Source organism: Typopeltis vanoorti, chromosome 5, assembly GCF_054136105.1.
Source record: "Typopeltis vanoorti isolate ZY-2024b chromosome 5, IOZ_Tvanoo_1.0, whole genome shotgun sequence".
In the NCBI taxonomy this organism is placed as follows: domain Eukaryota; kingdom Metazoa; phylum Arthropoda; class Arachnida; order Uropygi; family Thelyphonidae; genus Typopeltis; species Typopeltis vanoorti.
In genome coordinates, this window is record NC_143553.1 from 51,545,389 (window position 1) to 51,571,943 (window position 26,555).

General features: G+C 34.9%; 1 protein-coding gene across 2 annotated transcripts in view; it reads right to left on the bottom strand.

Moving 5' to 3' along the window:
* LOC150106406 (E3 ubiquitin-protein ligase RNF4-like) overlaps positions 1–26,555 on the bottom strand; it is a 97,506-nt gene that overhangs the window by 24,022 nt on the left and 46,929 nt on the right. The window contains exons 4-5 of one of the 2 annotated variants that reach the window (XM_090392428.1): positions 25,961–26,118; positions 7,101–7,173 (exon numbers count right to left, since the gene is read on the bottom strand). In XM_090392428.1, the coding sequence (XP_090248554.1) occupies positions 7,101–7,173; positions 25,961–26,118 (231 nt within the window). The remainder of the gene's footprint in view (positions 1–7,100; positions 7,174–25,960; positions 26,119–26,555) is intronic. The other variant, XM_090392429.1, reaches the window with a different exon arrangement.

Consider the following 26,555-nt stretch of genomic DNA (forward strand, 5'->3'; position numbering starts at 1 on the left):
TTTTATGAGGTGTTACCATAATTGCTACCCTCTCCCCCCACACAAATAATATTACAGTAGTTTTTTTTTTGAGTGTTGCTAACATGATGCTTCTAAAAGAATATCACCAGAACGCAGTTTTTAAACTGTGCGTGTGTGTGTCAGATTTTCTGTTTCTTATCTGATATCCATGGTATCTGCACTTATTTGAGTCGTGTGAAATTTGAAATGGGTGAGTATCTTCTGGTTTGGCACCAGAGATACTCACCCATCATGGAGCTACACATGGACTTCTACTATCAAGCAAGCAATAAATGCATTCAGAAGTGCAGCAAGCCTTGGGCTTTGTCCTCACCATAGCAAAAAGATTTATAACACTACTGACCCCTGCAGGCAAACCCACTAGCTAAATGATCCTGGCTATATCATGCAGGACTGCCTGAACTGTCAAAGCACAGACAAAAGCAGCAAGGACACAAGGATAATCCTTTCCAGATATCCAAGGGTCAAACTGAACAGCAAACACAGTGGAAAGCTATTAAGATCCTAGTGGTTTTGAAAATTTGTCATGTTGTACCATCTTGTATTTTGGTAAAACAAGTGTTCTCTGCCAGGTTGGCAGGGAAACAACCCAGAGGAAGACCAAGATATAGGTGGATTGATACGGTACAAAGTGCCTTAGACGATAGAAATATAAGATCTGATAATGTTGGAGTCTTGACAAGTAACAGACTGATATGGAGGAAAATTGTAGATAGGAAGTTAGTAATGATGTAAATTTTTCATGTAGTACTATCATATCCTGTACACCCTTTGAGGGTACATGGCAGGAATTTGATGATGATGATGATGATGGTCTTGAAAAGAGGAGCGTAAAACAGACTTCAAAGCAGAGTGAAGAATATGGGAAGTACAGAAAACCGAAACTCACGTCTTTGCTGAAGTTGGAGCGTTTACTGTAGCTAAGTCATTAATGACGGTTATCACATCACTGGTTTTCTGATACTGACTGCACTGCACAATTTGTGATTATGATGCAATGATTCTCTGTGATCATCACTCTTGTTGTCCAATGTCTCTGCTGCATTGTCAGCTTTGGGGTTTGTCTCTGATCCTGGTTCACCACTCTTAAAGTGTCTGACCCAGAGCCACTTTAAGAGTGGTGGACCAAGGATCAAATTTTAACTGTGCTCATATCAACAATATCGCCTGACTACACATTTTTCAGACAGGCATGAATTTTAAATCTGCCATCTTTGCAGTAAGGAATTCAATCCCTCTGCTTTGTACATGCATCTATAACACCTGCCATTCCGAACTACTTGTGAGCTGCACTAATAGAACTAACACTAACATTACATTTATTCTCACCAGTTACACACAGTTAACGTTCATTATAAGAGAAACAGAAAGTAAGAATGGTTTGTGATAGTGAAAAGTGTGCTACATTAAATTCTCTTTAGAAATAACAGTAAGCCTATGCTGCTTCAGTTGGGACACTTTGTCATGAGTGAGTCTGTTATAACATTGTTTGCAATATGTCTACAGAGCAAAGACTGTCAAATGTCAATTATCATAAAAGTTGATTATTAATGGATTTTTTTATTACTTTAGAAAGAACTGAAGTGAGAGTAATAGCACAATAACTTGATAGTAAAGATTTGTCCTCCTCCTCCTCAAGAAGAGACTGAATATGGCCTAATTTTCAAGAATCAGAATAAATACCAGTGGAATAAGTGTAAAAAAGGTAACACACAAACAACTCCAGCACAAATCTTCAAAAATGCCATTTAGGGGTGAGGAGATTTGGAATGCAGACTGAAAAAAGATTTTTTGATGAAAGATTTTTGAATGGTAAGAAGACATTTATTGAAATCAAGAATGAAATAACTGAAAAAAAAAAAAAAAGTAAGACAGAAGACTGCCTTTTTCTGTGGGTAATAATGCAACAGAATCATCCAAATGTAAATAAAGAAAGAAGCAGACTTGGTCAAAAAATGAAGTAAAAACTTTGGCAGAAAACAAACCATTATTGCCATTTAAAATTAATACAAGTTTCCTGCTTCACCAATATGTTGATAATCTGCTTGTAACTATTTTGAGTAAGATTATTTAAATATTGATGAAAGTCAATATGAATAATTATTATGTTTTTCAACCTTATAGAAAATTTAAGAATCAAAACTTAGATATGTAATAAGAATTTAAAGTGGAATGGGAATGAATGTTTCTATATCTAAAAATTGATTCAGTGATGCAATCACACTGCAAATGTTTGGAACAGAAGGCATCAAGGAGATCATCCTTCTAGCATTCTTATAATGCCAGAAAGGGTGCTTAAGGGTCAAAGCTGTATAACTGAGAGGAGACCTTCACATAGCCTTTAAAGGAATGCGGAGAACTGACCACAGCTTCTGACCTAATGTCTAATCCTTACCTTCTCCTGGTGCACCCTGTTAGGTATCTACCTGGATACTGAACAAACAAGGATGGGCTGACAATTTGGGATTTAGCCAACCAAATTATATTTTTATTGGCTTAAACCACAATATAGAATGATGATACAATATGACAGAATTTCATGCCAGCTGGGGCGATGCCTGATTAAACAAGGCCCCCATTGTTTTTGCCAGGGAACCAGTGCAAACAGCTACTGGAAAAAATCCTGAAACACATCCCAACTCAACATCAGAGTTCAAGATCGGTACTATTGACATAAGAAGCCTGAATGGCAAAGAAATGGGGATAGCTAAGGAATTGGATAAGTACCAGATCGACATAATAGGAGTGACTGAAACAAAAAAGACAAAAACTAGTGAGATCTTTCTGAGCAATAAACACTTATATTCAGGCAATAACAATCAGGGAAAAGATGGAGTAGCTATAGTATTTAAGAGGCTGTCTCAAGTAGAGTAATGTGGGCAAATATCAGAATGGGGAACTGGACAATGAGACTTATTTGTGCCAATGGTCCTACAGAAGGTTCTACTAAGGAAGAAGTGGAGGAATTTTTTGAGGCTTTAGAGAAAGCATCTGACACAATGAAAAAGGAAAAGTTAGTATGTAGGGGATCTGAATAGCAGAGTAGGAAATGATTGTCAGACATACAAAAATATTTTGAGAAAATTTTGGAGGAAAGAGCAAAGCTAAGAATAATAGCAAATACCTATTGGATTTCTGCTCAGGAAATGGACTGGTTATTACTAATACAATGTTCCAACATAAAAATGTGCACAAATTCACATAAAGAGAAGAGGCAAGGAATAAGAAAAGTCTCACTGACTATGTTATTGTTGATAGTGATGTTTTCTCACTGTGTAGGACACTGGAGTGTACAGGGGATTTGAAATTGAAAGTGATCACCATTTAGTCTTGAGCAGGATAAAATTGAATTTCATATTCAATGCTGGGTTAGAAATAAAAACACTTGACCAAAGACTACAGATATGAGAGTCCTGAGAAAGATTAGGAGTGTGAACAGATGGCATCAATGGCAATGTCATATTAAAAATGAGGATATTAGGAAAGAACTTGACATTATTAGCATCCAGGAATGTGTTAGCAGAGCTAATCTTAAGTGGTATGGTCACTTAATGGGAGAGGAAAGATTAGCAAAACAAGTGTTCTTTGCCAGGTTGGCAGGAAAAAGACCCAGAAGAAGACCAAGATATAGGTAAATTGATATAAAAGGTGCCTTAGAAATCAGAAATAAGATCTGATGTTAGAGTCTTGATAGGTAACAGACTGATTGGAGGAAAATTGTAGATAGGAAGTTAGTAATGATGTAAGTTTTTCATGCAGTACTATCATATCCTGTACACCACTTGAGGGTACATGTCAGGAATTTGATGATGACACGTGGTGAGCAGCTATGCAAGTATTACTTCTTGGAAGAACAAGTGAACACTAGATTGCGATGTAAATTGTCCAGAGGCAAAAAAAGCATACATTTTGTGTGTGTGTAGTTAAAAAGATCATTGGTGAAGAAACAAATTAAGTGTCTTGAGAATAGTTAGAATTATCTGGTAGTCTATTAGGCATATGAACAATATGCGAAATCACTTGTAACAGTAAACACTCAGCATCTCTACCTGCAGAAGCAGTATAGCTGAGAAAGCCACTTGATATTGTTAGCATTAAAATCTCCAAGAAGGATAATGCTTCGGCTTAGTAGCATCTTTGCACCATCAGAATTCCCTCTGGACACAACTGGTTGAAATAGTAGGAGAAAAATTGCTTGCTATCTAAACTGAATGCTTTCCGAGGCATTACCATCAGGATTCAGTTCTTCTAAGAAGAAATGTTCGGATCTTTCCATGACATCTGGCAAAACTCTGAAAACACTCATGCCGCATACCAAATAGGGGAAAATGTACACCATGCCTTCACTTTGTAGTCAAATCTGGTGATATTACTGAAATGATACAACTCATCTACCACTTAGTGATGACTTAGTTCTGCAGAAACCTTTTCCTCCAAGGTGTGTGGATAACATAACTAATGTCTGTGTTGGTTCACTCCTAGATATTTTATTCTGCACTCTATTAAAGATGTTAAATGGCAGTTGGTTGGGAGATATATTCAGGGCTACTAATAGGTCCACCAACATGAAGTACTTGGTAGAGAATTATCTGTAAACAGACTAGATTTACCCAAGGAAAATGCATAGTGCATACACATAGATTGTGGCCTCAACATCAATTCCCTCTGGGTTTTAGACATACAATGTTTCACAATGAAAACAGAGCATTCATCTTTAATTAAAAAAAAGAATATCTGCAATTGCCTTTTATGATATGCCTAGAATGATGTCACACTATTTAAGTCCAGACATTCTCTTGGAATGCTAAAGGTTTCAGATCCAAAACACAGCAACTTAAAGTTTCTTTTTTTTTTTATATATATATTACAGCTCATTTAAAAATGATCATAACTGTCGAACATAAAAAGAATTTGGTTATATAACTTTCATTGGTGACGACAATTACTATTTACAAACGGATTTCTCCGAAATTGTGTATAACGGAAACTGTAACCTAAGCATCTTCAAGCCAGATTTTCTCCTGGGTACAACTAGTGAAATAGTGGAAGCAAGGTTGTTTTAAAAATCTGATGACAGAAGATGAGGAAGGCTTTGTGACAGAGGATGGGAAACCCTTAAACACAGTTAAAGGATACCTTTAGTTAATTTTATAATTTCCTGACAAACACACCTTTAAGAGGGGTACAGGATACTATAGTAGTACTATACAGTTAAGCTTATATTATTAATAGCTTTCTATCAGCAATTTACTATTTTCTTCCAAACAAATCTGTTATTTGTGATGTCTTGAAAATAATCAGACCTTACATTTTGGTCTTCTCATGCAGAATTTTTTCACGATTTTTTCAAGCCATTTCACGTATCCAATAAACAATGGTCTCATGCTAGGTGAAGAAATTTATCTGTCAGCTAAGTTGGAGAGTGTATACACTTACACTAGGTAATTAGAAAGTTCTCTTGGCAACTTTATCATAAACCTTTTCAACATCTACTGAACTCGAATACAGATCTTTCTAATATTCCCGCAACCATATAAGTAAAAATTTTGGTCTTGACAATCCCCTAGCTTTAACCAGCTTCTTCCTCTCCAACAATTTTTGTTAGTCTTTTCTCAAATAAATGTGAAAAAAATCTTATGAGGAACACTCAGTAAGGAAATTTCTCTGCAATTCTCACATTCAGTTTTATTTCCTTTTTATAAGTACTATGAAAGCTCAACTTCAGTCATCTGGAATTTAGCTTTTTGAATTATACAATGTAATTAATTTGAACACACAATGTAATTAGATTTAATTGTAAATCATGTGTAAGTTATATTTAATCAATGTGCTGCCCACATGATCTTGATTTCTGAGGGTGACTGAAATGTATTTATCTTGAACTAAATGAATTTTTAAAAAAATAATTTGTCAAAGTGAGATATTCACTTCTTTTGGATTAAGTCACAAACCACATGATCTGTGGATGCACAGTATGTCAATACAGATAAAATTGTAAACTGTTTCCTTCAGACTGGAGATGGTTTACATTTTATCTATAACTGACAATATTTTCAGTCTTCAACGGTGACTGCAGCTGAGATTCTGGCAATGTGTCAGAAAACACTGGTAATAGCACTTACTATGAATTCTGGGAAGAGGTAACAGTGACAAAGTAGTTTTTTAAACAAAAGCAGCAGATTTGAAAAAAGACAGCCATTCATATGATCATTTCAAGAAATGGTTTTTAAAGGAAAAGAAAGTATATTGAAAGTTCCTGGCAAGTCAGCAATGGGAAAACATTAGTAAGAACACAGAATATCAGGAAGGTAGCAAAATATTCTGGAGGCTATTGAAACAGCTTAGAAATGGAGGAAGAAAGTAATTTAAAAAGAATCAGAGATGATAAAGGTGACATGAAAACTGAAGATAAACATATTCTGCATGTCTGGAGTCTTTGAAAGATAGCTAAATGAAACAAGCAGTGTCAGCACAGTGGTAGAAAATTCCCAAGAGGAATACAGTTAGGAATACATATCCATACTTGATGTAGAAAAAGTCATCAAAAACTGAAATGCGGAAAGGCAGCTGCAGTAGATGAAATTCAACCATAAATGTTAAAATATAGAAGTACAAAAGTTCTACAGTGGCTGCATTGCATCATTCAGAGGGCTTGGTCATAGGGTCAAATTCCAGAACTGAACTGAAGCAGAACTCTCATAATATCGATCTCTTAAAAGGGAAATAAAACTGAATGTGAGAATTACAGCTGTATTTCCCCTACCTGGTAAAATTTATGCAAGTATACTTGTGTAAATAATGTGAACTAAATCATGTAGAACTGTCATAGTAGTCTATACACTCCTTCAGGGTACATATCAGGAAAATGATGTGTATACATTTGACAGTGCATATAATAATTACTGTAGATGTATCCAAAGTATGGATGTACTATAGATCTACATATGGATACTAGAAAAAGCAGACAAATTTCTGTGCTATTTGAGAGAGGAATGAATAATTTTTTATTTGCTTTTAAAATTAGCAAACATAATTCAGAGATTAATATATTCTCAACTCTCAGTCAGTAATATACTTACAGCAGACTCACTGTCCAGACAAACAGCACATATAATTTTCTTTCTACTGAAAGAATCCTCATTCTGATATCGACTGAAATTATAATAAAAATTTCTGAATTAAAGTATAAAATTGGATGAAAGAAAGCTTACAGACAAAATATGGCTATCTAAATCAGTAAATTTTGAAGTCATATTATAAAGTGGGAATGTCACTATCATACTATCCTCACAAAAGTATGAATCCGTATTGTAAAATTTGTGGTGGAATTATCAAATGTTATGGATCTATTAATTTCACATCATGATTAATAAAATACAATCATTGCAACTTTCAATTATGGCTATATTTAATTGTTAAAGGGGAAAAAAAAAGTCTAAAACGCATTAATCTATCAATGAGCTTTATTAAAATGAAAGATAACAAATATCTATTCTCCCAGTGTTCGTCCTTTATTTTCCGCTCTATTCTCTAGCTCCTTTAATTTTTCCTCAATAATACAACCAACTACTACCATCAAGATAAGTTTTACTTTCATGTCCTAATATAATTCTCATATTAAATAAGTCAGGGTAAAAGTAACAACCTTCAGCATTAAATTACCACAACAAGCTTGCTATCTTAACCTATGAACAGCATGCAAACATGCATATGTTCATATGACACTTCACCTTCAGTAAATGTTTTTTTTTTTATGACACTCAATATATGTATGTGTATATATATATATATACAGTAAAACCCCGAAGTTATGCAGTAGGTGGGACCAACAAAAATCGCGTAAGTCGAATTCGCGTAACTCGGGGTATAATTTTGCATGTAATTTATATATACAAACATACAATTGGGACCAAAGGTTTAAAAAAACACCAATATTTTTTAAGAAATATAATCATAATTGTAGTTTTTCGTACATAAAAAAGAGAAAGTTATTTCGATATCGATGGTTTCATAAAATCTAATAGATTCGTCTGATGGCATAATGTCTTTTTCTTGTCATGCAAAATTTCTTCATAGCAAGCTAATGATTTTTTTATTCCCTGCCTTGTGGCTACAATTCGTTCCTCGTTAGAATCTATGTCCTACAAAATCTGTAAACCTTTCTTTTTGATTGTTCTTACTGTGGATTCCTGCAGATTGAACTTCTTTGCTAGCTCATAAATTTTCATTCTGCCTTCAAAATCCTTAATAATGTTGAGTTTTGTTTCCAAAGTCAATGTTTTTCTTTTCTTGCTAGCTGTAGAAGAATTGAACTTGCTTCTTTTGGATGACATTATTATTTTTTATGTGATAAAATTTTTATCAAGACCATAACATTAAACAATCTCAAGGTTTGTAGACTATAAAATTTGTGTATGAATGGAGACTGCGCGAAACATGTCAGTGCTTGTTCACAGCATGAGCAACACTGGTGAGGCATGAAGCGGGACGGGAATACGTACATATAAGAAACCGCGTAACTCCGGATTCGCGTAAGTCGGGGTATGACTGTATATATACAGGGTGTTCGGGATAAATTTGACATATTTATAATTAATTATATTTTTCCGTAAGTTACATGTATTAACACACACTTCTCTTCATTTAAAAGTTTGGACCCTTCTTCATTCATATACAAGATGTCAGAAAGGATGGATAGCTGGAACCCACCTAAATCATGGAAGAGAATAACTTGTATCATGATGATTCGTGCCCGCCATCAAAATAAGGATATTACGACTGCTGCCCAATGCTCCCTGAATACAGTAAAAACAATCAGGCATGAACTAGAGACTTGCAATGGTGACTACGAGGATGTAGCAAGAAAAAAGATCCCTAGCAGACGATCTGATTGCGTTCGTACAGCAGAATTCCTCGCAAATCTGCAGGAACAGGTGTTGAAGAACCCTGGCATTGGAATTCGGGCTTTGTTCGTGGAGTTGCTAACTGTAGTCAAGCCCTGGATAACAAGGGTAGCCAATGGTAGGCCGTATGTATGGCAGCAGGATTCGGCCCCTTGCCACACCTCTGGGAAAAGTCAAAAATGGTTGTCTGAAAATTTCTACGACTTCACCAGTCCAAATGTTTGGCCTCCAAACTCCCCAGACCTTAACCCCATGGATTATTTTGTATGGGGCGCAGTTGAAAAAGACACCAATCGCACTTCCAGTAATACAAAAAGCCCAGTTAATGGATAAAATTAAAACAGTTTTTGCGGCCCTTCCCAGGGAGACTGTAGCATCAGCTTGTTCGAGGTTCCGAAGCAGAATTGAAGCTGTGATCGATGCTAATGGTGGTTATTTTGAGTAAATCTTGTTGATAGTATTGTAGTTAACTCTGCCTGTAATGTTTTTTTGTCAATTCATTAAATTTAATAGATACAAAGAAGATTTTCTTTTTCCTTACGAAACTGTCAAATTTATCCCGAACACCCTGTATATATATATATACATACATAAAATACATCAGTGAGTGGCTAGTTTATTAAGCTGACTTCCCATATTCCCAAATGGACATAACACCTGCTTCATCAGGTGTTATTTCCATTCTAATTATATATAAAACAGGTAAGTGAATAACAAGGTATATGTACATAATGTGTATGTGCAATTTAATGCAACAGCTGCATAACAGGTGGTAGAAAGACTTTAATACTCAGTGTAGGCTATAGTGCTTACTACAGGGCTTGAAAAGCACCATATCTGGCCTCAAGAGAAGGAGAACAAGAATATAACTTTTTATGGATGGGAGTAATTCACAATGATACCATGCTTACTGTGGAAGCATGGTATCATAATCAGCACCACACATACATCATAATCAGTACAAACATAACATCAGCAGAACTGCCACTTTGCTTGGTGCTCATGCCTTTTCTTAAAACAAGGATTAAAAAAAAAAGCAGATAACTTATGTAAGCACAAATTTTCACCCAAGTATCAAGAGCTTCATCAGTATGAAAAGACTTGAATACAAGAAACAGAACAAAAAATAAAATAATGCTAATGTGCATCCAGAGGATTTTCCTGATTTGCTTGTCAGATTTCTTGTAATGTTATTTCTTCCACTGTATAGTTAGTAGTAAGCATTATATCAGTTTTAGATTCATTACTAACTTGCCATAAGTTTTGGCTGGACTTCTTCCAAAACTGGCAAGATAGTAATGAATCTAAGAGGGTGGTCTGAAAAGTTCTTGGCCTAACAATGAAAAAATGAATTTATAATTTCAAAATTATTTTTACTTTTCAACATAATCCCCCTTAAGACTAATACATTTATTTCAGCGATGCTCCAGCACCATTACACAGTCCCTGTAATGGTTCTCAGTAAGATATATATATATATAGTTCTCTACCAAATACCCGTCTACAGCTGCAATCACGTTCTGATTCCAAGAAAAATGCTGACCAGCGAGGAAGAGTTTCAGTAGAGAGCCAAATCTGGGGAATAGGGTGAATGTTTCAACAATTCATAGTGCAGATTTGCCCATTGCCAAAACACCTTTATAGATGCATTATCCTGATGAAACATGATTTTTTTTTCTTCTGCAAACTGAGTCTTTTCTTATGAATTTTTTCGTCTAGACTGGTTAAAAGATCGGAATAATATTCCTGGTTATTGTTTTACCCTTTTCAAGATAATTAATAAACAAAATGCCTTTGGTTCCAAAAACACTGAAGCCATGACCTTTCCTGCTGATTGAACCAACTTTGACTTCATTGGTGCTGAACAACTGGTTTCTGCCAACTGTTTGGATTCTGGTGTGTAATGGTGAATCCAAGTCTCATCCGTAGTAAAAATCAGTTTAATTCTTGTTAAAACGCTTCAAGCACTGTTCAGAGATTTTCATGCGAGTGCATTTTTGATCTGCTGTAAGTAAGCGCAGCACCCACCTTGCGCAAAGCTTTTTCATTTGCAATTCTTCATGCAAAATATATTCTAGACGTTTTTTTAAATGCCTATAGTCAGCAATTTCACGTTCTTTGACTTGCTGGTCATCTAATAGCATATCATAGCGTATCATGCACTTGATCAATGATTTCTGGTGTTGTTACACTTTTTGGGCGTCCTTCACATGGATCATCTTCAAGGTGTAGCAGCCTCGTTTAAAATTGGCAGCCCATTTCTTAATTGTCGAAAATGAAGGAAAAGAGTGCCCAGACTTTTATGAATTTTGAATGAATTTCTTTTGGTGATAAACCTTCTTTTACAAAGAATTTTATAACTGCATGATACTCAATTTTATCCATTTCAAGGCATATAGACAACACTTTTGCTTCAGCCAGCTGTATAAAATAAATCACTCGATAGAATGATTTGCAATTTCACATGTATGCTTATGACTGATGTACCAACTTATAAAAAAAAATACCTTGCCGACAGTGTTGCCATCTTTGGTGAGAACTTTTCAGACCACCCTCGTAAAACTGATATAATTCTTACTACTAACTATACGGTGGACAAAATAACATTACAAGAAATCTGACAAGCAATGCAGTAAAGCAAATCAGAAAAATCCTCTGGAAAAGGTGGAATAAATAAATAAAAACTTATAAAATATGCAGGCATCCTATTCATCAAAGGCTTTTAAAAGTATTTAACAATACATGGCAGCAAAGGAAAAATCATAGAAAGTTGGAATAAGGCAATTATCATCCCAATATATAAAATAGGTGATAAGTGCAGCTGTGAAAAACTACAGAGGAATAAGTCTTCTAAATACTGGCTATAATTTATATGCATAAATATTAACTTCAAAATGTAAATCATATGTAGCAGTAAATCAATGACAACTGTGCATTGACCAGCTTTTACATTATCATCAAATTCCTGCGATGTACCCTCAAGGGGTGTACAGGATATGATAGTACTACATGAAAAAAAATTACATCATTACTAACTTCCTATCTACAATTTTCCTCCAAATCAGTCTGCTACATGTCAAGACTCCAACATTATCAGATCTTATATTTCTATCGTCTAAGGCACTTTGTACCATATCAATCCACCTATATCTTGGTCTTCCTCTGGGTCGTTTTGCTGCTAACCTGGCAGAGAACACTTGTTTTGCTAATCTTTCCTCGCCCATTCTGTTTAAGTGACCATACCACTTGAGATTAGCTCTGCTAACACATTCCTGGATGTTGACAATGTCAAGTTCTTTCATAATATCCTCATTTTTAATATGATATTGCCATTGATGTCATCTGCTCATGCCTATAATCTTTCTCAGGACTCTCATATCTGCGGTCTCTAGTCTTTGGTCAAGTGTTTTACTTCTGACCCAGCTCTCAGATCCATAAGTTAAAACTGGTTTGAACACTGTCTTGTATACAGCTAATTTAGTGTTCCAACTAATTTCTTTCTTACTCCATATGAATTTATTCAATTGACTACCTACCATACCAGCTTTGCGAATTCTGTTGTCTATTTCTATATTTAATTTACCATCTTCAGTAAAAATCATGCCTAAGTAGCGGAAATGTTTCACTTGTTCCACAGGTTCTCCATTCACAGTTGACATTATCAATGATTCTGCCTATTTTCATTGTCTTTGTCTTTTTATTGCTGACCTTCATACCATATCTCCTACAACAGTTATTCAATTTAGTCAGAGAATCTTGCAGACTTGTAGCGGATTTATTTAGAAGTATAACATCATCCGCATAAAGCAAAGAGCTGACATTAACATCTCCAATTTTGATATCATGTTTAATACCACTTTCCTTCATAATGTGATCCATATAGATAATGAATAACAGAGGGGATAACGTACATCCTTGTCTCACACCAGATTTAACATTAAACCATCTTCCTGTACTTCCTTCAATTCTAACTGCTGACTTACAACTCAAATAAAGACTAAGTATTGCTTGATATAATGCCCCATTGACACCATATAACTGTAGCGTATTGAATAGCTTCTCTCTTGGCACCTTGTCATATGCCTTTTCCAAATCGACAAAACTTCAATACAGATCTCTGTTATATAACCATGCTTTCTCGACTATTTGTCGTAAAGTGAAGATCTGATCCTGACAGCCTCTATTTGGCCTGAATCCAGCTTGTTCTTCACCAAGATTTTCTTCCACAATTCTTCTCAACCGTTTCTCAAGTATACTTACATAGATCTTGCCAGGAACACTCAGTAGGGAAATACCTCTGTAATTCTCACATTCAGTTTTATTTCCCTTTTTATATATGGGTACTATGAGAGCTCTACTCCAATCATCGGGAATTCGTCCCTCTGTCCAGGCTTTCTGAACTATGCAGTGCAGCCACTGCAAGACTCTTATACCACCATACTTCAGCATTTCTGGTCGAATATCATCTACTCCTGCTGCCTTTCCACATTTCAAGCCTTTGATGGCTTTTTCTACTTCAAGTATGGATATGTATTCCTGACTGCATGCCTGGTCAGTGTTTTTTTACCACTGTGCTGTCATTACTGCTTGTTTCATTTAGCAGTTTTTCAAAGTAATTACTCCATACTTCAAGGATATCTTTTTCTCCCATTTTCATGTCACCTTTATCATCTCTAACTCCTTTTACAGCACTCTTTCCTCCATTCCTAAGCTTCTTCAACAACCTCCAGAATATTTTGCCACCTTCTTGATATTTATTTTCTATATTCTTGCCAAAGTCCTCCCATGACTTTTGTTTAGCTAGTTTTACATAGTGTTTAGCATTCTTGCATTTGTCTCTGTATTCTCTAAGAGCACAAGCTGACTTATTGACAGGAACTTTTGATATGCTTTCTTCTTTTCCTTCACTGCCTCTTTAACTTCCTGTGTCCACCAGGGAGTTCTGATTTTTTTATCCTTGCAGACAACCTCACCACGTGCCTCTTTGGCTGAATCAATGAGAGTTTTCTTCAGGTTTGCCACTGACTCTCCAAGGTTTGATTCCTGTTCTTAAATTCTTTCATTTTTTCTTCAATAATCTTTGTGTATTTTAGTCTACAGTTCGCATCTAAGAGCTGCTCAACTTTTATTCACTTTAAAACTTTCTTACATGTTATTCTTTTCAATATGAAATTCAATTTTATCCTGCTCAGGACTAAATAGTGATCGCTTCCAATTTCAAATTCTCTGTACATTCTGGTGTCCTGCACCAGGGAGAAAACATCACTATCAACAATAACATAGTCAATGAGACTTTTCTTGTTCCTTGCCTCTCCATGTGAATTTGTGCACATTTTTATGTTGGAACATGGTGTTAGTAATAACCAGTCCATCATGTCCTGAGCAGAAATCCAACAGATATTTGCCATTATTCTTAGCTTTGCTCTTTCCTCCAAAATTTTCCCAAAACATTTTTGTATGTCTCACAATCATTTCCTACTCTGCTATTTAGATCCCCAACAAGGACCAACTTTTCCTTTTTCATTGTGTCAGATGCTTTTTTTAAAGCCTCAAAAAATTCCTCCACTTCTACCTTAGTAGAACCTTCTGTGGGACCATAGGTACAAATAAGTCTCATTGTCCAGTTCCCCATTCTCATATTTGCCCACATTACTCTACTTGAGACTGACTGCCATTCAAGAAGATTAGCCTCGTATTTTGTGTTGAATACTATGGCTACTCCTTCTTTTCCTTGATTGTCATTGCCTGAATATAACATTTTGTACTTATTGCTCAGAAAGATCTCACCAGTTTTGGTCTTTTTTGTTTCAGTCACCCCTATTATGTCAATCTGGTACTTATCTAATTCCTCAGCTAGCTCCATTTCTTTGCCATTCAGGCTTCTTACATTGATAGTACTGATCTTTAATTCTGGTGATGTTGAGTTGGGGTTCGTTTTCAGATTTGTTCCAGTAGCTGACTTTTCACTGTTCGCCCTGGTTCCCTGGCGAAAAGAACAGGGGCCTTGTTTAACCGGGCGAAGCCCCAGCCAGCATGAAATTTTGTCATGTCGTACCATCATTTTTTATTTTGGTTTAACCAATAAGAATACAATTCGGTTGGCTAAATCCCAAATTGCAAGCCCATCTTCGTTCATTCAGTATCCAAGTAGATACCCAACAGGGTGCACCACGAGAAGGTGAGGATTGGACATTAGGTCAGAAGCCCTGGTCAGTTCTCCGCATTCCTTGAAAGGCTATGTGGAGGTCTCCTCTCAGTTATACAGCTTTGTTCCTTAAGCACCCCTTTTATATTAAATGTAAAAGCACCAGCTTTTACATTAAAAATCTTAATGGAAAAACATTACGAATACAACATAGAAATGCACATAGTATTTGTAAACTACCAGAAAGCCTCAAGACTCTGTCAGAGGCTTTCTGGTAGTTTACAGAAAACTTTCTGGTAGTTTCTGTAGACTACAGAAAACCTTTGCCAAAGTCTTAAGGAATAAACTGTGAACCATACTCAAGAATCTAAACATTCTAAATCAGCTGCTTGATGCAATAACTAACATCAGAACAACCAAATAGCTGTAAGAATCGATGAAAAAAATTATAGAATGGAAAGCAATAAACAGAGGGGGTCTGTCAAGAATGCCCAATGTCATCAATGTTGTTTATTATGTATATAGACGAATTAGTAAAGAAATGGAAGGAAAATATAAAACCAGCATTTAAACTGGATCATGGAACTATACTTAATATCCTTCTGTTTGCAGATGACCAAATAATCATAGCAATAAGTGAGGATGACCTAGAAAAATCAATATATGCCTTAAACATAAACGAAAAAAAATTTGGAATGCAAATATCAACAGACAAAAATAATAATAATAATAAAATAATCATGATTTTACTTCTGACTAAAATGGTCCTCTAAAAGCCATGGTTTTTTTTTCCTTTTTTTTCCCCCCTGTTGATATTTGCATTCCAGATTAACTGCTTCAAATACGTTGGATGTGCTTTATCATATACAAAAGCTGACAATGACATCAAAATTTCAAATTTTTTAAAGATAACAGGAATGATCATGAACATTTTCAAACCTAATCAAGTTCAAAAGCATACAAGAATAAGAGTTTATAAAGTTTTGGCAAGACCTTCTCCACTGTATGAAAGTGAATTATGGACCATAAAAACTGCAGCAGAAAAAAAGAATAAAAACTGGAGAAATGAAATTTCTGTGAAGGACAACAGGCTATATGCTCTGGGACAAAAGAAGCACAGAAATAAGTAAAGAACTAAAAATAGACTCAGTATTGGACAAAATATATGAATACCAAAAGAAGTGAATTGACCATATTGAAAGAATGGAGAGTTAAAGACTACCCAAAAAAAATACTCTGATACCATTCAGCTGGAGGATATAGAAGTCAGGGACAACCAAGGAAAAGATGGAAGGATACTGGAACAGGCCACTGGACCTAAATCCCTGAAAGGATGATGATGATGGCAATGTGCATCTATGCATCATAAATATGAATAGAGCAGCACTGTTTATATTGTACTGGGGTCCTAATGATGTGATAGAGAGAGAGAGAGAGCAATCAACTGCATTAAGGAACATTATCTCCCAAAATAGGAACAGATATAATCTATCAGATCTACTGAGATTAGAATCCTTCCCTGAAAACTGCTCTTTTCCAAAAAAAAAATCTTGTACTTAAAGGTGATAATACTTCCCCACTGCTATTCCTTGTTGTTTTTTTATCAGATACCCTGCATCTGTGATGTACTTTGGTCAATCTGGTAGATATGCAGATTTGTTGTCATAAAGAACAGGCAAACTTTTCTACAATTGGACCATGCTACTTTATTAAATTTCATGATGACACATTAGTGTTTAATGTCTGCTTGTATTTCGAATTCCATAATTTATACTGCAGATGCCTCTGATACCATACATAATTTTATAACAACATTTTTTCTGCTTAAGTTATCTGTTGCTTCTTCTTAAAATATGCCCGCTTACATTTTTGTTAGTAACAGTTCACTCTCAACATTCCCCAACACTCTGGGGAACAACTAGAAAACATCCAGCTGCTGCAGATGATTAGGTGTTTTTGTGGCTGGACAGTTTTTTGATATATGAAGATGTCTGGCCTTCTGTCATATGTATATCATATGACATATACAGGACCTTGAAAAACACACTTGCCTGATTGTGTGTGACAAGTAATAAAAATAGTAGTTTCACTTTAATGACCAATTTTATTTATGTAATGTAGGTTCTTGGCATGTTTCATATCAAATAGTTTTTTTCAACTTTACTCATCATGCTTACTGAGGAATACTATTCATAACAAATCCTTGTTTTGTTTAATCATCTTTGATTTGTCATAATGGAATGAAACCAATATGAGAATAGGATATGCATACATCGTTTTATCTTTAGCACACACTCAGGCATACTGTGAAGCAACCAACTGAATTCTTGATGCAGTAATCTAAAATATGTGTGTAGTGGACAGCAGTAATTGGTTTATTTCATATCCATATGCAGAAAGTGGAGAAAGAAGTATTGCAGATTTTTTTCCCCAAAAAAAAAATCTATGTATTTTTCATATGATTCTAAAAATATAATCTAAATGTTTCTAAATCGTTTTGTAAATTGCTACCACAATTGACAGTGCCAGTATGACATTACTGGCACTGTCCATCCAACAATTTTTTTGTTTGAAGTCTAAATTCACTAAATCCATTAATTTAGTTAACATGTAGAGACTTAAGGTTTTTATTTTACATCATTACTAACTTCCCATCTACAATTTTCCTCCAAATCAGTCTGTTACTTGTCAAGACTCCAACATTATCAGATCTTATATTTCTATCACCTAAGGCACTTTGTACCATATCAATAAACCTATATCTTGGTCTTCCTCTGGGTCGTTTTCCTGCCAACCTGGCAGAGAATACTTGTTTTGCTAATCTTTCCTCGCCCATTCTGTTTAAGTGACCATACCACCTGAGATTACCTCTGCTAATGCATTCCTGGATGCTGACAATATCAAGTTCTTTCCTAATATCCTCATTTTTAATATGATATTGCCACTGATGCCATCTGTTCACGCCTCTAATCTTTCTCAGGACTCTCATATCTGCGGTCTCTAGTCTTTGGTCAAGTGTTTTACTTCTGATCCAACTCTCAGATCCATAAGTTAAAACTGGTTTGAACACTGTCTTGTATACAGCTAATTTAGTGTTCTGACTAATTTCACTCTTATTCCATATGAATTTATTCAGTTGACTTCCTACCATATCAGCTTTGATGATTCTGTTATCTCTTTCCATATTTAATTTACCATCTTCACTAAAAATTGTGCCTAAGTAGCTGAAATGTTTTCCACAGGTTCTCCGTTCACAACGCAGTTGACATTTTCAACGATTCTGCCTATTTTCATTGTCTTTGTCTTTTTATTGCTGACCTTCATACCATATCTATTACAACAGTTATTCAATTTAGTCAAAGAATCTTGCAAACTTGTAGCAGATTTATTTAGAAGTATAACATCGTCCGCATAAAGCAGAGAGCTGACATTAACACCTCCAATTCTGATATCATTTTTAATACCACTTTCCTTCATAATGTGATCCATATCTTCCTGTACTTCCTTCAATTCTAACTGTTGACTTACAACTCAAATAAACTCTAAGTATTACTTGATATAATGCCCCATTGACCCCATATAACTGTAGAGTATTGAATAGCTTCTCTCTTGGCACCTTGTCATATGCCTTTTTCAGATCGACAAAACTAAATACAGATCTTTGTTATATTCTATACTTTTCTCAACTATTTGTTGTAAAGTGAAGATCTAATCCTGACAGCCTCTATTTGGTCTGAATCCAGCTTGTTCTTCACCAAGCTTTTCTTCCACAATTCTTCAAAACCATTTCTCGAGTATACTGGCATAAATCTTGCCAGGAACACTCAGTAGGGAAATACCTCTGTAATTCTCACATTCAGTTTTATTTCCCTTTTTATATATGGATACTATGAGAGCTCTACTCCAATCATTGGGAATTTTTCCCTCTGTCCAGGCCTTTTGAACTATGCAGTGCAACCACTGCAAGACTTTTATACCACCATACTTCAGCATTTCTGGTTGAATACCATCTACTCCTGCTGCCTTTCCACATTTCAAGCTTTTTATTTTACTGAGTGTTTTAATAATGTTTTTACCCTCATCATTTGTTAACAGCACAAAATAAACTTTTTTCAACCAGAAATGCTGAAGTATGGTGGTATAAAAGTCTTATAGTGGCTGCACTGCATAGTTCAGAAAGCCTGGACAGAGGGACGAATTCCCGATGATTGGAGTATAGCTCTCATAGTACTCATATATAAAAAGGGAAATAAAACTGAATGTGAGAATTAGCGGTATTTCCCTACTAAGTGTTCCTGGCAAGATCTATGCAAGTATACTTGAGAAACGATTGAGAAGAATTGTGGAAGAAAAGCTGGGTGAAGAACAAGCTGGATTCAGGCAAAATAGAGGCTGTCAGGATCAGATTATCACTTTACGACAAATAATCGAGAAAGAATGGGAATATAACAAAGATCTGTATTTAAGTTTTGTTGATTTGGAAAAGGCATATGATAAGGTGCCAAGAGAGAGAGAGAAGCTATTCAATACACTACAGTTATATGGTGTCAATGGGGCATTATATCAAGCAATACTTAGTCTTTATTTGAGTTGTAAGTCAGCAGTTAGAATTGAAGGAAGTACAGGAAGATGGTTTAACGTTAAATCTGGTGTGAAACAAGGATGTACATTATCCCCTTTGTTATTCATTATCTATAGGATCACATTATGAAGGAAAGTGGTATTAAACATGATATCAAAATTGGAGATGTTAATGTCAGCTCTTTGCTTTATGCGGATGATGATGTTATACTTCTAAATAAATCCGCTACAAGTCTGCAAGATTCTCTGACTAAATTGAATAACTGTTGTAGGAGATATGGTATGAAGGTCAGCAATAAAAAGACAAAGACAATGAAAATAGGCAGAATAATTGAAAATACCAGCTGTGTTGTGAATGGAGAACCTGTGGAACAAGTAAAACATTTCAGCTACTTATGCACGATTTTTAGTGAAGGTGGTAAATTAAATATAGAAATAGACAACAGAATCAGCAAAAGCTGGTATGGTGGGAAGTCAAATGAATAAATTCATATGGAATAAGAGAGAAATTAGTCGGAACACTAAATTAGCTGTATAGAAGACAGTGTTCAAACCAGTTTTAACTTATGGATCTGAGAGCTGGGTCAGAAGTAAAACACTTGACCAAAGACTAGAGATCGCAGATATGAGAGTCCTGAGAAAGATTAGAGGCATGAACAGATGGCATCAATGGCAATATCATATTAAAAACGAGGATATTAGGAAAGAAATTGACATTGTCAGCATCCAGGGTGGATGCTGACAATGTCAATGTCAGCAGAGCTAATCTCAGGTGGTATGGTCACTTAAATGAGAGAGGAAAGATTAGCAAAACAAGTGTTCTCTGCCAGGAAAATGACCCAGAGGAAGACCAAGATATAGGTGGATTGATACGGTACAAAGTGCCTTAGACGATAGAAATATAAGATCTGATAATGTTGGAGTCTTGACAAGAAACAGACTGATTTGTTGGAAAACTGTAGATAGGAAGTTAGTAATGATGTAATTTTTTCATGTAGTACTATCATATCCTGTACACCCCTTGAGGGTACATAGCAGGAATTTGATGATGATGATGATGATGTTAGAACTGAAAATGTGAGAAACTAATCAAGTATCAGTAATAAATAATAAATGCTAATGTATCACTGATAAAATGTATGTTTTTTTTCTCCCTCCAATGTCTAATACACTGATAAACACACTAATATATTAGTTAACATATTTGCTTCAACAATGACATTTATACCACATAAAAATTAGACACAGCATTAGTAAAAGCTTATAAACTGACTAGGTCTGAGAAAGGACACCTTACTACTGAGCTATTTGCCTCACTGCTTAGCATGCAAACATTTTTTAAGTCCTGGACGTGTGTGTGTATGTATATGGTATATGACAGAGGGAGAAATATGCACACAGATCAGAGCAGATATGACTTCTTTGAGCTCCATTCCTGTCAGTTAAAAACAAGCAGCCACATGTACAGTGGGCACTGGAATGCCGAAGAAGTGGAAAAAGGTTGCCTGATCTAAAATTCCAATTTCAGTAATTTCATGCTAATGAGAGGGACAATGCAATACCTCAGATCCACAAAAATAGTTTTCAAATTTAAATGGGTGTATACTGTTGTAGTCTATATAACTGACATGGTTTATTATTTGTCAGGTCTCGGATTTGAGATCAAAACGCAAGAACTGATTTGGTAGTTAACTGGGAGACCTCCATAATGGAATGCAACGTGGAAAACCTAGTGGACTTCAGACCTGATGTTCAATACTAGCCTTCCCACGCTGTGACTAATTACTTGCTGTTCTCTTATATCTTAGTGTCTGCTTGAATGCTGAATAAACAAGAAAAGGCTGGCAATCTGGAACAAAGTCTTCCATTCTACTGAAATAGAGAATAAATGTCTTTTACCGTCACACAGAAGTAAGTTCCAACAAACCTCTCCACAGCATATAACTGATAAACACACTAATATATCTCTTGGTCTAACCTCCCACTAGTGGGAGGTTAGGCTAAGAGATCTGCCACGAATCTGGAGTGGCAGAATCCATACTGGCAGTTGATTAGCTGATGAAACTCCAGGTATTGAAGAATTTAAATGTTGATAACATTTTCCATTATCTTAGAAAAGAATGATGTGAAGGTAGCTATATGGCACATTTTAATCCCTTTTTTTTTTTTTTGGATTACTGGTTGGCTGGAATTTAATGAATTTGGTACTTAGAATTTCTATTAAAATTGTATCACACACACACACTATGTTTATATATATCATACCAATGTACATAAATTTACTCTGTTTTGCTCCTAAAGTAGCAAGCAATTAGCTGCATTTATTATCTGTGACAGACTAAGCAAAGATCACATGCAATTACTCAGTGGCTATTACTGTTCAGTGAACATCATAAAGACATTCTGGAATCATACTGACCCAATTTAGTGGGAAGTGACAGTATATCAATCCAGTCACTTTTCTTTCCAATGTAAACTTCTATGAATGGAACATTCATAAACTTAGCCATATCCCAAGTGAGTAATGCATGATCACTGTCAAGCGGAGGAAGAATAGTTACATCATTAACTAAAACACCCTCTAATGCTATAATCAAATCTAATGCTCTTTGATCTCAAGTTCTCTCTGTCACATGCTGCTTGAGAAAATTGTCTCGCAACAGCTCAATAAATTAGGTTTTAAAATCTCATGAGATTTTACTGCTACCCAATCAGTGTTTAGTCCCCCATTATGATTTCTCTTTTCCTTCCCATCATCTTTATTAGGCGATGTATTTCTTCATCAGTAGCAACTGATCCACCAGATCTGTAACAAAACCCCACTATGTATTTGATCTTGTTAGATTCCACTTCATACTAGATGACTTCAAACTCGCTGCTACATGAGAAACTGTTACACTAGTATTACAATCATAGGTCTCTACACTAACTGGATTCAAGTCATTCGATATCATTAGCAAGTAAGTATTCATATAATCAATTTTGATTACTAACATTCGTTTAAATTTTATTTACAAAATTAAAAAAAAAAAATTCACGATAAAGTAAGTAAGTGACCATTCTGATATAAAACTTAATTAAAGACACTCGACTATCTGTAGTGAAATATTCAGAAAACAATTCTTCTACAGGTGACAACAAAGCCTGTAAAGACCTATACTGGAGCCCTATAACAATAATGTTAAAGGGAATTCATTACAGCAAACTTTCTTTACAATAAATTATTCCTTGGCTGTCTTATGAGTTCTCTCAAGATGGTCAACTATATACCTGAAGGTTTCTATGTAAAAAATATTTGAAGTGAGGAATTTTGCATTATAGAAAAGACTAAGTTTTGATGTTCTGTAAGGCAATTTAAATGCCTTGCAGAACATAAATGCATAGAAAATCAATTCCATTTCTTTGACTGTAATATACATACCTTGTCATACTATGAAATGTGAAAATAAGTATTTTTAACTTGCTTTATCATGGTACTCCAATATGCTTAACAGATGCCAATTGCAAACACTTATTTCACTGAATGGCTTTCATCTATCAACAGACATGAATCTTTTCATTTTAAACAAAAACACCTATTTTAATAGCATCTTATCAGAGTTTTGATGAATTTGAACTTCTGGTAACTGAATTTCAGCTGCACATGGAGTGAAATACAATTAATGTAAACATACATGCTACTACATTCTTGCATTAGCCCATGTAACACAAAAATGACAGTTTTGTATTTTTGTGTGCGTGCGTGCTGGAGTTTGCTCATCAATGCTATAAACAGTGCTGTCATGCTAAATGCTTTCAAAACCAATACTGGGTGCATTATAAATCCTCTCCATAGTACAACAAAGCATTACCACTCAAAGGTAGTTGTTATCAAATCCCATACAGTGTTTATCCGTTGTAATACTATCAGGAAATCGCAAAAAAAATGTGTCAATAAGTGACTTGCTAATTTTTCTTAGTAACAGAATGGATTGAAAAGCTATGTTACAGCCATATAATAACTTGGTTTACTTAAACTTTAAATGGTTATACAAACAAACTATTAATGCAATTTTTTGGAGAGGAAGCTTTGGAGTAAAACTACCAAGACGAGATTTCTGTAGTCTTCCCAATTAAAGAGTAAATTGTTCTTGCAAATGTTATTATTGAAGCAAATAATAAAATGAAAGAGTTATAAACGTGATTTTCACAAAAGCACCTGCAGATCTACAACAAATAAGCAAGCTACTTAATTGAAGAGGACAATCTATTCTGTGATGTCTCTCTCTCTCACAAACTTCCTCAAACTGCTTTCTGTATTGTCTTTTTTATTTATAAAATACAGTTGAAATGGGTTATAATGAGCACCGCAGGGCTGAAAAATTTCCCCATTATAACCATTACTCACTATATCAGTGATGAGTTAAATTCACCTCCTATTTATTTTTAATTCTCAATAACTCGATAAAAAAAAGATTAAAATATTAGAGAGAAAAAAATAATATAATTATATATCTATATATTATTAGTATGAATATGCTTGTATAAACTACAATGCAATTAATATTAAGCCAAATTTATTTGTCCATAATTTTAAAACTATACACTTAATATTAAACAGTTTATTTCTCTGTAATTAAAAACAATTCTAATTAATAATAAACATAATTTCAATTAGTCTTTTTTAAAAACCAACATAATAATGTTATGTTGTTTTGAAATTGATCCAGCCAACCAGTGTTAGATACAAAATCATATTCTTTCAATCATTCAAAATCATTTCTTATTGAAAATCCATCATTTCTTTATGTGATGCAATGCTTCATTGATGTTTGTAAGCTTGACTCTAATTTTTTTTTTGGTCATGTTGTTTTCCAGCATTGATATGTAAATATCTTTCTTCCACATTGTCAATATCTGAAGAGGACAAAGAAAACATTTTACACATTACAACATTTTTGGCACCATGTTCTAACACACAATTAATTTCGACTTTTTTTGCAAACCAAGAGATTCTTTCAGACAGAAGGGTTCATTTTTAACTGATTTTACAGTTAAAAATCAGTGTTTGTCTGGGTAAAGTGAGAGAGGAGGGCTGGAGGCTAGACACTGGAGTGGTTGGTAGTGAGGGGATGGCCTCCAAGGACAAGATTAGGTTTTAAACACTGGTCCATAATCCAATGGAGGTTAGAATAAAGGCTATAAAGTCCCTCCTTTCATTTTTGTCTATTCCAAGAATTTGGCATTTTTTGCATAGTTCCCAGAATTTGTACAATATATTGCAGTATGCTCATTATAGAAATGAGCAATTGTATGGGAATATGTATAAATTAAAATCATAGCTTTTTGCTCATTATTTCTATGCTCGTTACAATAAAGTTTATTACTGATACTTCCAGGGAGTCCCAGACTCATCGAGGGAGGGCACTTATTCTACAACTCTCCGTCTCCACCACTCAATCCACCAACTACAGTGAACTGCATCATCTATACCAATGCCATCTACTGCCCACAACTAGTATTTTCACAGACAATCACAAACATCCATGCCCATGGCAGGATTCGAACCCTCAGCCTTTTGGATGGAGATTGGAAACACTAACCACTCGGCCTGTATATTCAAGAACACTCTCCACTGAGCTAGCCACTACCATTCCTCTACTTTTCTCTAAACATATAAGAATATGACCTGTGAACCAACATCCAAATACTGTTAAGCTTCAAATTTATTGTACAACTTCTCACCACTCTCTCTCTTTCATTCCCACCTCTGTTCTTTGGACAAGTCTTTCCATACCATTTGCTATAACACAATCTTATGACTACTGTGACTGAAAAAGCAGTCTGTTAATGCATTCTTGAAGAATGCATTAACAGACTGCTTGTTCTTTCTCATCACTTGCTCATATATTGTGTTATGGCAATATTGCATCATAGGTCTTAGTGATTTCATGCATGATACATATTAAAAAAAAAGCATGTTATCCAGTCACTCAATCTTGGGCTTGTCCTAAAACCGGTCACCTCTGCAAGTAGTTACAATGATGATAACCTAATAGCTATTTCACCAACAGTATGAACAGTCAGGGAGCCAGATGCAGAGTTGATTAGTTTATAGCACAAAATTTGGACATGTAATCATTTCTGCTATTTGAATATACGGTGTCAAAAAAAAAAAAAAAAAAGAGACAAAGTTCAGTTATTCAAAGTGGAAAATTACTTCACTTGTATTCGTCCCTGGAAATTTTATCAATACTGATTTCAACCATTATTCTATCAACAATCTGCTTGATTATAACACAACAAAAAGCTTTGATATTATTACACTTACTTTGAGGCTCTTTCCTGGTCACTACCTACAACCTCAAGATCTGCAATATTTGTATTGCTCCGTGATCTGTCTCTTTCCCGCTGATCATCTTGCCGTCTACTGTCACGGTTCCGTCGTCTTGTATTTGGTTCTTGTTGTGATGGTACACTTCCCAGGCACTGGTTAACAAAGATGAATAATGAAATGCAAAATATGCATCCTAGCATCACTTAGAATTTTATTTTACTTATTCTAATATTTAGAGGCACCTATAGATCTTTCATAAAACTAAAGCAGAAGGTTAGTTTTAATAACTAAATTAATTCAGCATGCAAATGCAAACTAAGAATAATAGGGTAAAAATTGAAAAGCACAACTGGCTGTCAATCTTGATGATGGTATGTATGCTAGAGATTAAAACAATCTTATTAATACAATAACAAATATGGATACTTAATAATTAATTATGGGGGGGGGGGAATCGAGCACTTGCAAGTATGTATGCATGCGTGACACACAAAAATTAATTATTTATTTCTTATGACTCTTTAAGGTATCAATTAAGGGAATATTGGTAAACAATGAGGAGATGTCAAAGCTTACCAATATGTCTGTG